This window comes from Pelodiscus sinensis, chromosome 15 (genome assembly GCF_049634645.1).
Source record: "Pelodiscus sinensis isolate JC-2024 chromosome 15, ASM4963464v1, whole genome shotgun sequence".
Classification (NCBI taxonomy): Eukaryota; Metazoa; Chordata; order Testudines; family Trionychidae; genus Pelodiscus; species Pelodiscus sinensis.
In genome coordinates this window covers 34,096,864-34,109,395 of record NC_134725.1, presented here as the reverse complement: position 1 = coordinate 34,109,395, position 12,532 = coordinate 34,096,864, and the positions used below count along the sequence as shown (strand labels likewise).

At 42.6% G+C, this 12,532-nt stretch overlaps 1 protein-coding gene across 1 annotated transcript in view; it reads right to left on the bottom strand.

Moving 5' to 3' along the window:
- The window catches only part of TCTN1 (tectonic family member 1), a 29,523-nt gene that overhangs the window by 10,905 nt on the left and 6,086 nt on the right, over positions 1-12,532 (bottom strand). Inside the window, exons 2-5 of the mRNA XM_075898696.1 lie at positions 8,998-9,118; positions 2,955-3,085; positions 1,765-1,934; positions 1,043-1,130 (exon numbers count right to left, since the gene is read on the bottom strand). Coding sequence (XP_075754811.1) covers positions 1,043-1,130; positions 1,765-1,934; positions 2,955-3,085; positions 8,998-9,118 — 510 coding nt within the window. The remainder of the gene's footprint in view (positions 1-1,042; positions 1,131-1,764; positions 1,935-2,954; positions 3,086-8,997; positions 9,119-12,532) is intronic.

Sequence of the window (12,532 nt, the reverse complement as noted above, 5' to 3'; positions counted from 1 at the left end):
AATGTAAGTCGGAACTGGCGTCCAGATTCAGCCGCTGCTGAAACTGACCGCCAGTTCTGACTTATGTACAGATTCAACTTAAGAACCCCAAGCGTCCCCAAGTCAGCTGTTGCTGAAACTGATCAGCAACTGATTCCAGGAAGCCCGGGGCAAAGCAACTCTGCCTCGGGCTTCCTGTAGTCAGCGCTGGTCAGTTTCAGCAGCGGCTGACTTGGGGACGCCTGGGGCAGAGCAGCTGGGGTGCTGCTGGGTTGCTCCAGTAGCACCCCTCCTCGGCGCTACTGGACCAACCCAGCAGCACCCCAGCTGCTCTGCCCCAGGCGTCCTGATTCAGCCGCTGCTGAAACTAACCAGCAGCGGCTGAATCAGGACGCCTGGGGCAGAGCACCTGGGGTGCTGCCGGGTTGGTCCAGTAGTGCCCAGAGCAGAGCTGCGGGACCAACCGGCAGCGCCCCAGCTGCTCTGCCCCAGGGTCCACAACAAAAGCCTGGTCTGCTGGGGGGGGCACACTACCTGCACCCCCCCCTCCCCAGCAGACCAGGGATACGGGGAGCAAAGCCGCAGCAGCAGCGGGGTGCCGCGCCTCTGAGGCTTTGCTCTGCCAAAGCCAAAGAAGCGCGGGAACCCGCTGCGGCTGCAGCTTTGCTCCCGGTGCCCCTGGTCTGCTGGAGATGGTCCCCAGCAGACCAGGGGCACCGGGAGCAGCTTTTCTCGCCCGGGAGGTCGAGGTGGCAGGACCACTGCCTGCGAGCTCCGGGACGAGAAAGCCCCATTCGTAAGTGTGGATCCGACATAAGTCGGATCCGCGTAAGTCGGGGACTGCCTGTATATACATATAGGTTCTGAAAGCTTCAGTTAACATGGAACACAGTTTCCTGTCTATGACCAAAACATAACTAAGTGCCATTTTTAACAAAACTTGACCCAGAGCTGGACAGGTAAGCATGCTAATTCATTTGAATCATCTATAAATTGGAGTGGCAGGATAACAAAAGCACACACTAAAGAGAGGATAAATAGGAATTAGAACATGTTCTCCAACCTGCAGGATTAGCATCAGAGCACTGAGAGGAGACCAAGGGAGCAGGCAATCTCAGAAATCCATCAGCCGTCTGTATTGGAACACCATACTGCCAAAGAAAGGGGCAAACCCAAGCTTGTTGATTTTCAGTACACAGAAAGATTCATAAAATGTACCACAAATTTAATAAGAATTATTAACATTTTGTTTGCTTTTACCAAGATTCACAATAAATCAAACTTCTCCACCCACCAATATCTCAAGCCAAGATCATGTTACCATTGTAAATTGACTGGCAAATTAAAGATTTGCTACAATCACTGGAAATTTTCCAGCTTCATCTGTTGTTAAAAAAATAAAACAAATCTCAAATACTATAAAGTCCACATTTTAGAAATTTGCACTGACAACTGACTAGATAAACCCTACTTGCTAGATTTTAATAGTATCTTGCCATTTCCTTTTTTCTTATGAATAATAGAAAAAACAGCATAAGGAAGTCACACATTTCCCACATGTTAAAAATTCACTTTGATTTTTGGAGAAGACTCAAGCCAAACGCTGCACTTTAGAACTAATGAAAGACCATAGTGAAGTCTGTATTTTTTTAGGACAGTAACTTGAAGTTGATGCACACAATGTTTATCAATTATATATGGATTTATTAGCAAGAAAGGTGTTTTATGATTAAAGAAACTGAATTTAAAACACTGCAAATATAAAAAGAATAAGATTATTTTTACCTCATATCTAGCAGTTTCATTTGCACCAGAGGAATTCTGAACATCTGATTCAGTATTCAAGCGAACGTCAGATTCAGCACTGAAGGAAATGCCTTCAAACCGCTTAAGCAAATTATCAAAATTTTGTGAGGTAGGCACTTCAGGAGGAATAAAGGACAGTGCTTGTTTATCTGTAAAATATTTTATAAGGAGAAAGTCTTAAAATAAAAGTTATAAAAATTGTGTTTAGTAATATACATTTTCATTGTGGAGTCAGAAGCATACCCTTGACACTTCAACACAGGAAGGAAAATACCAGAATAGAAAGAATAGTTCTCAAGGTTTTCCAAGAGATATCAGCAGGTTTCCATAATTTGGCCCTGATTCAAAAGAGCGCTTATGCGTGTGCTTAAATTTAGGCAAAAAATAAAATGCTTTCCTATATTTGGACCTGTGGTGTTCAACACATTAGCCATTAGCCACATGTGGTTATTTGGCCCATTGGCCCATGTAGCTAGTTTACTAGTTTGCTGCTTCAGAGCTGGTTGGACATAACAGTTTTAGACCAAAGTCTCTGATGTGATCATGTATTCAGATATCAAGACATGCCAATTAAAGTCCACGCTTTCTATAAATTATGGATAGTGTTTAAATTACTACTTCATAGTCATGATGAGATGAAAAAAATTACAACATCAACCCTATTTCACAGATGTAAAAGGCTCCACAAGACTGACACTGAAAGAGTTGGAAAAATTTCAATTACACGGTCACAGCTGGAGCCAGCTAGAATTTGTTCCTGCTGCAGAAAATACACATTTTTCATTTAAAAATTTAAACTTTTTGTTTTCTGATTTAAAAAACTTAAAATTTGAGATAAACACGAATTTTTTGCAATAATTTTACATTTTGTCAAAAGCCCAATTTCTGACTGAAAAAAAGTTTTGATGGTAATCTTCAACCAGCCTTAGTTACAGCCCAGTTCCATTCTCTCTACCAAGAGGCTCTATATGGAAGCAAAATTCCTTTGATAACCTGTTACTGTTTTATCAGGGTATGACACAGAACATGGCATCAAGGTCCTCAAGATACAGAATAACTAGTCTTTTGCAAGTGTGGTGACTTGCAGTTTTCGTTTTTATTTTTGCCCTCCATAGGGTTTTGAATATGGCAACACTGTATTGCTCAGTATCAATTATAGATCTACTTACAGTTTGTAGAGTGAATGCAGAAAATACTTGGATTGTTCTGATCAACTAACTTAAATGTCCTTTCAGGTGGATGTGCTTCAACATTGATTGAATACATAGCTGCTTTCTGACTGCAAAGCTGGCTGTCACCTCTGCAAACATATATACAGATCCAGCAAAGTCAATCTTCACAGTGTTGTTTTAAAATCTTTATATGTATGAATTGTTAAAGGAATTCAACAGGAGGGATGGATAACTGCAGTAAAGATTTGTAGATGATTTATGCACATTTGCAAGGAGTAACATTTTATCCAGTTTATCCCAGAAACAAATAATAACAATTAGCCATTCTCCAATATCGTTCATTCATGGATTTTCAAAACAGAAGGATGTGATAATAGTCACAGTTCAGACTAGGACAGCATTTGATGAAAAGAATATAAAAGATGACAACTCAGATGGGATTCAATTGGCTTCAGATACACAATGGCAGATGTGTTGAAGACTGGACATTAAGGAAGAACTTTTATTCATACCAGAGAGAAGGTATGGGATGGGTTGGAATAAGGTTAAAATAGAGAGGGCAGCCCTAATAGATCATATCTAATAAATATCTTAATAAAAGAGAAAATAGGATTTGGGAATATATACATTCTGTATATTGCATTTATTTTAATTTTGATCATGTCCTTTCACTGCTTTTGATCATTCTGCATTATTCACTCCCTGTAGCACAAGCGGAATCACTATCTCATATTCAAATCCACCAGCCAATATGGGGGTGGGGAATTAATATTCTTCAGAGTGCGACATCTACTATCCCCTGAAATGCATGGAAATTTCACTAACAACTATATCGCTGCAAAATCAAATTCTCTTGTTGACCTTCAGTGATGATGCTAGTAATTCATGCTCCTGTCCTAAAGTGAATCAATATTTCCTCTCCTTGATGTTATTAATTTCATTCCTTCTTTCCTATGTGTTCTGAGTAGTTCATTATATGACCTATTAGGTAGAGAATTGTAAACTATTTCAGAAGATGAACCACATCTTAAAAGGTCCACATCATGGACCATATTCCTGCTCTTTCAGGATCCCACACACCACCTCCCTTCCAATTCATAATTATAACAGGCCTGTAGCCATTGCTTACATCAGGGGTGGGCAATCATTTTTTGCCAGGGGCCACTTTGAAAATTTGTGAAGGGGCAGGGCATCAAGCCAAAGGGGCGGGGCCAAGATATTTCCAGGTTCTCCAACACCAAACAATGATTGGTCTGGGGGTGAGGGAGTACCTTTGCCCCTACCCCAAGTTCCCCCAAGATGCCCATACCCCTGGTGTGGGAAGAGACTTCCTTTGCTACCCGTCCCCTAGGCCAAACAGGGCCTGGGGGCAGGGGAGCATGTGAAGCCTCCTCCACTCTACCCCCACCCCCTGTGAGCAGCACTTCAAAGCACCACATGCTCCTGGCAGGATGGGAGGAGGCTTTGTGCGCTCCCCCACCCCCATTCCAATTAGGGACTGGAGGAGAGGGAGCAACCAAAGCCTTCCCCGCTCTGCCCCTGCCCTGCGAGTAGTGCGCGGTGGTTTATAGCACCACATACTCCTGTCTGTGTGGGAGGAGGCCAATTAAGGCCTGGAGGTGGGGAAGCACGCGAAGCTTCCTCCTGCCCTGCCAGGAGCACGTGGCATTTTCAAGTGCCACGAGCTGCTCGTAGGGCAGGGGCAGAGTGGAGAAGGCTTCACTCGCTCCCTCGCCTCCAGGCCCTAATTGGACTGGGGGCGGGGGATCAGCAGGGCATCCATGCTCTGGATCTGACCCGTGGAGACCCTTTTGCCCACCCCTGGCTTACATGCAAGTTACCATAATTAAAATGTCATGCAAAAGTGAGATGCAAAACTTGTGGTCATTGACAATTCCTTGATGTGTCACAAAAGAGAGCTTGAGAAAAAAAATACAATTTGATTTTATGCATTTCTAGTGGATAAGAATAAAATATTCATACAGAGGATTAAACTGTCATACAGAAAGGCTTTGATTATACCTTTCTAACTATACATATATATAAAAAATAAAATACCTATAAATGGGTGGCAATATGCATTGTGTGGAAAAACAATGAGAAATAGCAGTCCCAGGTGGCTGAATGAGTCAAATTTCAAAGCACCCAGAATAAACTCATTTATTCAGATTGGGCTAATTTATGCCGGAAGTGGGTTGAAGAGCTATGCTCATTGTTCCAAGAAGTCACACTGAGCTATTTTAAATTAAGACTCTACAATGAGCTTTCTTAATTCCTGTTTGAAAGTGGAATTCCTGAAGCGAGTGAAAAGCAACATACTGAAATAGGTTGTAAACAGCAAAAAATAAAAAATAAAAATAAATAATCCAACATTATATTACTATCAAGTTTTATTTTAATATTTTACTGTTACTCAGAAAGGCATATACTACCAATGAGATGAAAAGACTGAATGCTTGCTCCTACAATAAAGATCAGAGGGAAACTCATATTATCAAATGATGGTTGTGATGCTATCACATTCCTGGTTAACATCATTAGGACTCCTTATAGCAGTTTCCCAAATTAACATTGATGGACTATTGATGGCCTGTGGAGAGCACCACCTGCTCACATGGTGCTAGAATGCTCCTAATTTCCAGCTTCTAATTGTACTGACAGGAAGCTAAAATATTTTACTCTTTATTTTAAAGACCGCATCTACAAAAACAATGCCCTTAATATCATAATAAAGCACTGAGTCAGTATTGACACAGAGGGAAAGGAGTAACCAACATCATATCCCGCAAAACATGTATTTTCCTTCGAGATCCTCCATTCAAGCAACAGAACGGCATGGTCTTGCTCAGTTCAACAGCTCTGATGATATTACAATCCAAGGCACAGCACAGTGAAATTAATGTAGAAGTTCAAATGTTCATTCCAGATAGCCACCCCATGCTATAATGGATACTAAATTACCTTTGCATCTCCATGTCAAGATGTAAGCTGAAGTAATTTCTGAAGTATTAATAAGAATTTAAGTGCTTATACTATTCTCGACTTCAGAGCAATTAGAGATTCACCTGCATACACTTACATATCCACATCCCACTCAAAAGTTATCTTTTACAAACTTACAGCTCCCTTTTTTACTCCATAAACAATTCAGACACATGCCCCATGATACCATTATCAGTCTCCTTAAGGACCTCTCTTCATCTGTAAAGAGAGACTACTAAAACCAATTCAACGCTGTGATGGGGGTATACAAACTCTATATCTCCCTAATCCAGGAAATCCATGAGGCATTTCAGGCCAGGAAGAACAGTCTTAAAAGAAGGAAATCCACCCCACTTAGGGTAAGACAGACCTCCACATCTTCCATTCCTCGGGAGAAGTGTAAATGGAGACAAAGACTTCTCCATGATCACAGCCAGCGTGAGCAAAACTGGACATATCCTGAATATCTGCTTCAGAATTCCTGTCAGTGATTTGCCTGAGGGCTCTGAACCCTTACAAACTGTGATGGGGCATTCCATATAAGAACATAAGAACGGTCGTACTGGGTCAGACCAAAGGTCCATCTAGCCCAGTATCCTGTCTACTGACAGTGGCCAGCACCAGGTGCCCCAGAGAGGGTGGACCGAAGACAATGATCAAACGATTTGTCTCCTGCCATCCCTCTCCAGCCTCTGACAAACAGAGGCCAAGGACACCATTTTATCCCCTGGCTAATAGCCTTTTATGGACCTAACCTCCATGAAATTATCTAGGGATATGTCTACACTACCCCCCTAGTTCGAACTAGGGGGGTAATGTATGCATACCGAACTTGCTAATGAAGCCCGGGATTTGAATTTCCCGGGCTTCATTAGCATAAAGCCGGCGCCGCCATTTTTAAAAGCCAGCTAGTGCGAACCCCGTGCCGCGCGGCTACACGCGGCACAGACTAGATAGTTCGGATTAGGCTTCTAATCCGAACTATCTGTATACCTCGTTCCACGAACTAGGGGGGTAGTTTGAACTAGGGGGGTAGTTTAGACATACCCTAGCTTCTCTTTAAACTCTATTATAGTCCTAGCCTTCACAGCCTCCTCTGGCAAGGAGTTCCACAAGTTGACTACACGCTGTGTGAAGAAGAACTTTCTTTTATTAGTTTTAAACCTGCTACCTATTAATTTCATTTAGTGTCCTCTAGTTCTTCTATTTAGGGAACTAATGAATAACTTTTCTTTATCGGCCCTCTCCACACCACTCATGATTTTATATACCTCTATCATATCCCCCCTCAGTCTCCTCTTTTCTAAACTGAAAAGTCCCAGTCGCTTTAACCTCTCCTCATATGGGACCCGTTCCAAACCCCTAATCATTTTAGTTGCCCTTTTCTGAACCCTTTCCAAGGCCAAAATATCTTTTTTGAGGTGAGGAGACCACATCTGTACACAGTATTCAAGATGTGGGCATACCATAGTTTTATATAGTGGCAGTAAGATATTTTGCGTCTTATTTTCTATCCCTTTCCTAATAATTCCTAGCAACCTATTTGCCTTTTTGACCGCCGCTGCACACTGCGTGGAAGTTTTCAGAGAACTGTCCACGATATGCTCTATGAAAACATGTTCAAGTGTCATAGCTCAGATATGCTTATGCAAAATGGCTCACGTAATATGCCATTGGAAAGGTAGTAATTTACAGAATGTGTTTATACTTTTTCTATGGATGTATCATTTCTGTCTCTGAAGTTAGAAATATTAACGACACATTTATTATCAATATCTTCATATTAGGAAAAGCTTATTACCAGCCTCTCAGATACAACAATGAAGCCAGACACAGAGCTAATGACCCATTAGCAGGAGACAATGAACTGTGCAAGAACTTACTTTTCCTGTAAGCTTGAGAGGATCAGCATGTAAGAAATAGCTATGGGCTCTGCAACATTTGACCATGTTACCTGATGCTGGAATCCATCTTGGATTCTGTACTTTTCCACAAGAAGGGAAGGGTGAGGGTCAAGTTTGGAAGGCAAAGGATTCCTGCCTTGAAGAAAATTCTATTTAAGAGTGGAGAGTGAGGTAATGCTGGTTGTCAGTTCTCCCCTGGAATCTCTCCCAAGATGACTGCTGGAAACAACTAAAATTAAACAGGGGGAGGAACTGGGCTCTGCCTGAAAGGATGTCTGGTCTGTGAATTAGAACATCTTTTAGGCCGGGTGAGATATCACATGTTTATTTAGTGTAGCAAGCTTAGTTTGTATGTTCTAGTTTGCTCAGTGATCTACTTGGTTTTGTGTGGAATTTCTTATGACCACTTACATCCTCCCATTAATATTTAATACAATCACTTTTGCTTATTAATAAACTCAGTATCAATAATTGTTGCCAGGAGTGGAAGGGCGCAAGGAGCCTGTGCATTTCTCTTTACATTGAGAAAGAGGGTAAATTTCCATGAGCTTACTCTATGGAAATCTATATGGTATAAAACAGATTTATCTGGAATTCACCTCCCAGAGGGTCTGTGTACCTGAGTGCTGAGGCTTTGTCCCTCACTAATACAGTCTGTCAGTATTACAAGCAGAGAGGCATGGCCCCTCCCTGTGTCTGGGCTGAAGCAGGCTGGAGAGCAAGACAGGGTTTCAAGGTGCCAAGGCTGTCAGGGAAAGCAGGCTCAGTGTGATCCCAGCACCTCTGGTGACAGATCCAAAGGGATCCTGACCCATCACACAGATTAATGAAGGTCCCTTGTTTGAAGGAAGGCCTGCTGCTTTCATTACTTTATGACGGCCCCAGAAAGGGCAGATTCCCATGGAACCCAGGTAAAGGCCTGAGTCTCCCACACTCCCAATAGACTGGTGCTGATGACTACCTATGTGCTGAGGATTGGATGCCTGTTGAGTGCAGTACACGTGGCAAGGGGGTTTTGAAGGAAAACACACCCAAGTCACAGACCTTGAATTCAATGGGCATTTTGTTACTGATTTCAATGAGAATATGAGAAGACTCCATCTTCAAGACAAAAACAAAAAACAAACAAACACCAGAATTATTTATAAACTTACGTAACAATGGAAACTGAACATGTAGTAAAGAGACTGAAATCTGCAGCACTGCAGTCTGGGTCACAACAGCAATTTATATCACACTGTGCCACCAAGAGGTCACAAACACACAATGAAGCAACTAGAGAAAGGAAAATTTAAAATAAAATTAGGAATGAATTCTAAAGCATAGTATAACAAAATATCCTTTATATTTTTGCTTTTTCCTTCTTTAACCGTAATTAAACATTTGTATCTAAATCCTAAGGTGGTGGTGTTTATAAAGCCATGTTTTATTATTTAAGATACACATTTTCTCAAGCAGTAATCATAACATGAGCAACTCACAAAAACAAGTGCATGCTAGAAACCTGAATCCGTAGGAATCCAAAACTCCTAACAAAATCAAATGAAGATATCAAAAAAATATGATCAGTACCCAAAATTAATATAAGTCATATGAGTAAATATTAGGGATATAAATGTTTAATCAGTAGGGCTAAAGCAGCCCTCCACCTGCAGCAGGCAGCTCTATCTCGCAGGGCCCACCTGTGTGGGGGGCATTCCAGTCCAGCCAGAGCAGCCCTGGTCAACGGCAGCTATGGCCCAGAGTAGCAGTGCTCCAGGCCAGGGTAGGGATAGCCCCACCATGGGTAGGAGTGCTCCAGCCCTGCCAGCACCTCGTTTAATTGGTTAACCAGTTAAACATAACTTAAACATAACTTTTAACTTGTCAACTAATTAAACATGATTAACTTTTAACTTGTTGACTAATTATTTTTTAACTTTTAACTTGTTGACTAATTATTGCCCAGTTGGGCAATACCTGGCCTGTAAGCTGGATGTAACTTGCCATGGCTAGCCTCTGGCAGGCCACCAGACACTTATTTATTTGTGTGTCCACAGTTATGGCCACTTGCAGCTCCCACTGACTGTGGTTTGCTATTTCAGCCCTGGGAACTGTGGGAAGAGGTGCAGGCCATTCAATGGTAGCTGCAAGTAGCCATACCTGTGGACATGCAGGTAAATAAAGCATCTGAAGCCCTCCAGGGACAAATCCTGGTGAACGGCCCATGGACCGTTTATTGCCCATCCCTTGTTTAGAGTCTAACACGATAAAAATAAAACATTTTATTATAATTTTCACACAATTCCTAAAACAAAATATGTTCCAGGTTTAGTAATATCATCTTTTCCTGATGTTTCAATATGAGTTGATTTATTTAAAAAAATGCATTTTCTTTCTGTCTTGCCTCTTCTTTCCATATAATCTTTGTAGATTTATCTTAAAAATTCTTTTACTTTCAAGATTTAACATTCAAAGATGAATTCCAATCATTAGGCAGGCCACTATACTAGGGATGTTAGATAGCATGTAATTGAATAGTCATGTAACTGCATCAAATTTTAGTGGTTACACAACTATTAGATAGTCCCCGGGGGCTGGGCACTCATGGCCCCATTCCTGGGGAACTCTCTGCCACCTCCTCTCTATCAGAGGCAGTAAGGCAGGATGGCAGGCAGCAGCCAGCCCGTAAGGGGAGCCTGTTTAAAAGACAGGTTCCTGCGCAGATCGGCTTCTGCCTGCTCTCCCACACTGCTGCAGCGCAGGTTAGCAAAGAGATGTAATAGTGTAGTCAATTAACCAATAAGCAAAAGCTTATAGATTAATGCTATAGAGTACACTCTCCCATGCCACCCTTGCCAGTAATTTTTTTAGCAGACTGGCCAGCAGTCCAGCTCAGTCCTGGCTTGCGATGGATCTGGGCAGCAGCACAGAATGACAGGCAGCCAGTCCATGAGGGGAGCTTGTTTTTAAACTGGCTCTCCTTGCAGACCAGCTCATGCCTGGTACCCCCACACTGCTGCCTCTGATAGAGAGACAGCAGCTCAGAATGGAAGAGGACTCCTCAGGAGTGAAGCTGGAGTACACTGGCTGCTGGCCCTACCCCCAGGGACTATAGAATAGTCGACTAACCAATAAGAATTCATGAGTTTATTCAATTATTCAATTAACTGATATTTAGCATTCCTAGGTGGCAATAGTCGCTGTCCCTGAGGGGTCTGAGCTCCACGCAGACAGAGGCTGCTCTGCAGCAACAGCCCCTGTGGGGAGTCTGGACCACACACAGCCAGGGACTGCTGCTGTGGTGCAGCCTCTGCCCACGGTGAGCCCGCAGCAAACCAGGCCCACACTGCTGTCTCTGATAGAGGTAGCAACATGAGGGGAATTCAAACGGCACCGTGCCAGCACCAGCTCCTGCCTTTCCCACCATGCTGCCTCTGTAGATGGCAGCAAGGGAGGGGCAGATGGGCTCACGGAGCCTGCACGCACGGAGAACTGGCTTAAAAGTTGGCTTCCCATGTCTATCGGCTCCCGCATACACCCCTCACCCTCCACGCTGCTGCCTCTCCCCAAAGGCATCTGCTCCCATCTCCCCCCTTGTTGCCTCTGATACAGAGACAGCAAGGGGGGCTGGAATGCGTGTAGTTGATAGGATTAACAGATAAACCCAGGTTTATGGGTTAATCATGTAGTTATTTACATGCTGACATCCTTACAAAATACTTATAAACCACTTTTGATGGGTATCTACTGAATAGAACAAGATCTAAGGGGGTGAATCAGAGTGGATAAAAATCAATGATTTTTTTAAAACAATAAAAAATGATTTTATTTAAATTTGATTTTTTATATCATATATAAAATATTACATTTCTCATTTTAAATATAACACATCACAAACGTGCTACACCTTCACTTACAATCTTATAAAAACTGAATTAATAGCTCTAGTCTGTCCAGCTTAACTACCATCTTGCTTCTTGAAAGTTCTGGGATTTCAATTTCTGTTTCTCAGCAAACTAAAAAGTAACATGTGCAAAGAAAAACACAAGCTGAATAGGTTTATTTTTGTTCAGTATTTATGTGGTGGTGGACTTTGGCCAAGCACAGCAGAGGATTTAGTTAAGACGTTATCTTAAAAGACAGAGAGAAAATATATAGCAGTGGTCTCCAACATTTTTACACCCAAGATCACTTTTTCAATGTCAGACCAAGCCAAGATCTACCGCATCCTTCCCCAAGACCCAACTCCTTCCTTGAAGCCCCGCCCTCTCTGTTCTCCTCTCCATCACTTGCTATTTCCAGCCCTTATACACTGTGAGGGTACAGCTTCACTGCTGCTTTTTTTATTCATCTGTAGGAAAAGGGTTTTCCAACATTTGGCCTCTGTAGACATGGAATGAGGAATACAGAGGTTACCGAAAGAGCATGTTTGCTTTTCCGCTAAAAAAGCGGAAGAACAAATGCATCCCTGGACATGGAAGAGTTTTTCCGGGTTACCTCTGGGATCTCGGAAAAACTCCTGCAGTCTAGCTGTACCCTCACTGGGTTGAGACAGGACGTGTGGGCTCTGGGGTGGGAATGAGGGATTGGGGTGTGGGAAAAGGTGAGATGTGCAAGCTCTGGAAGGGAATTTGGATGCAGGAGAGGTGGAGAAGAGGATGCTGGCTCGGGGAGGGGGCTCCAGGCTGGGGAGTATTGGAGTCAGGT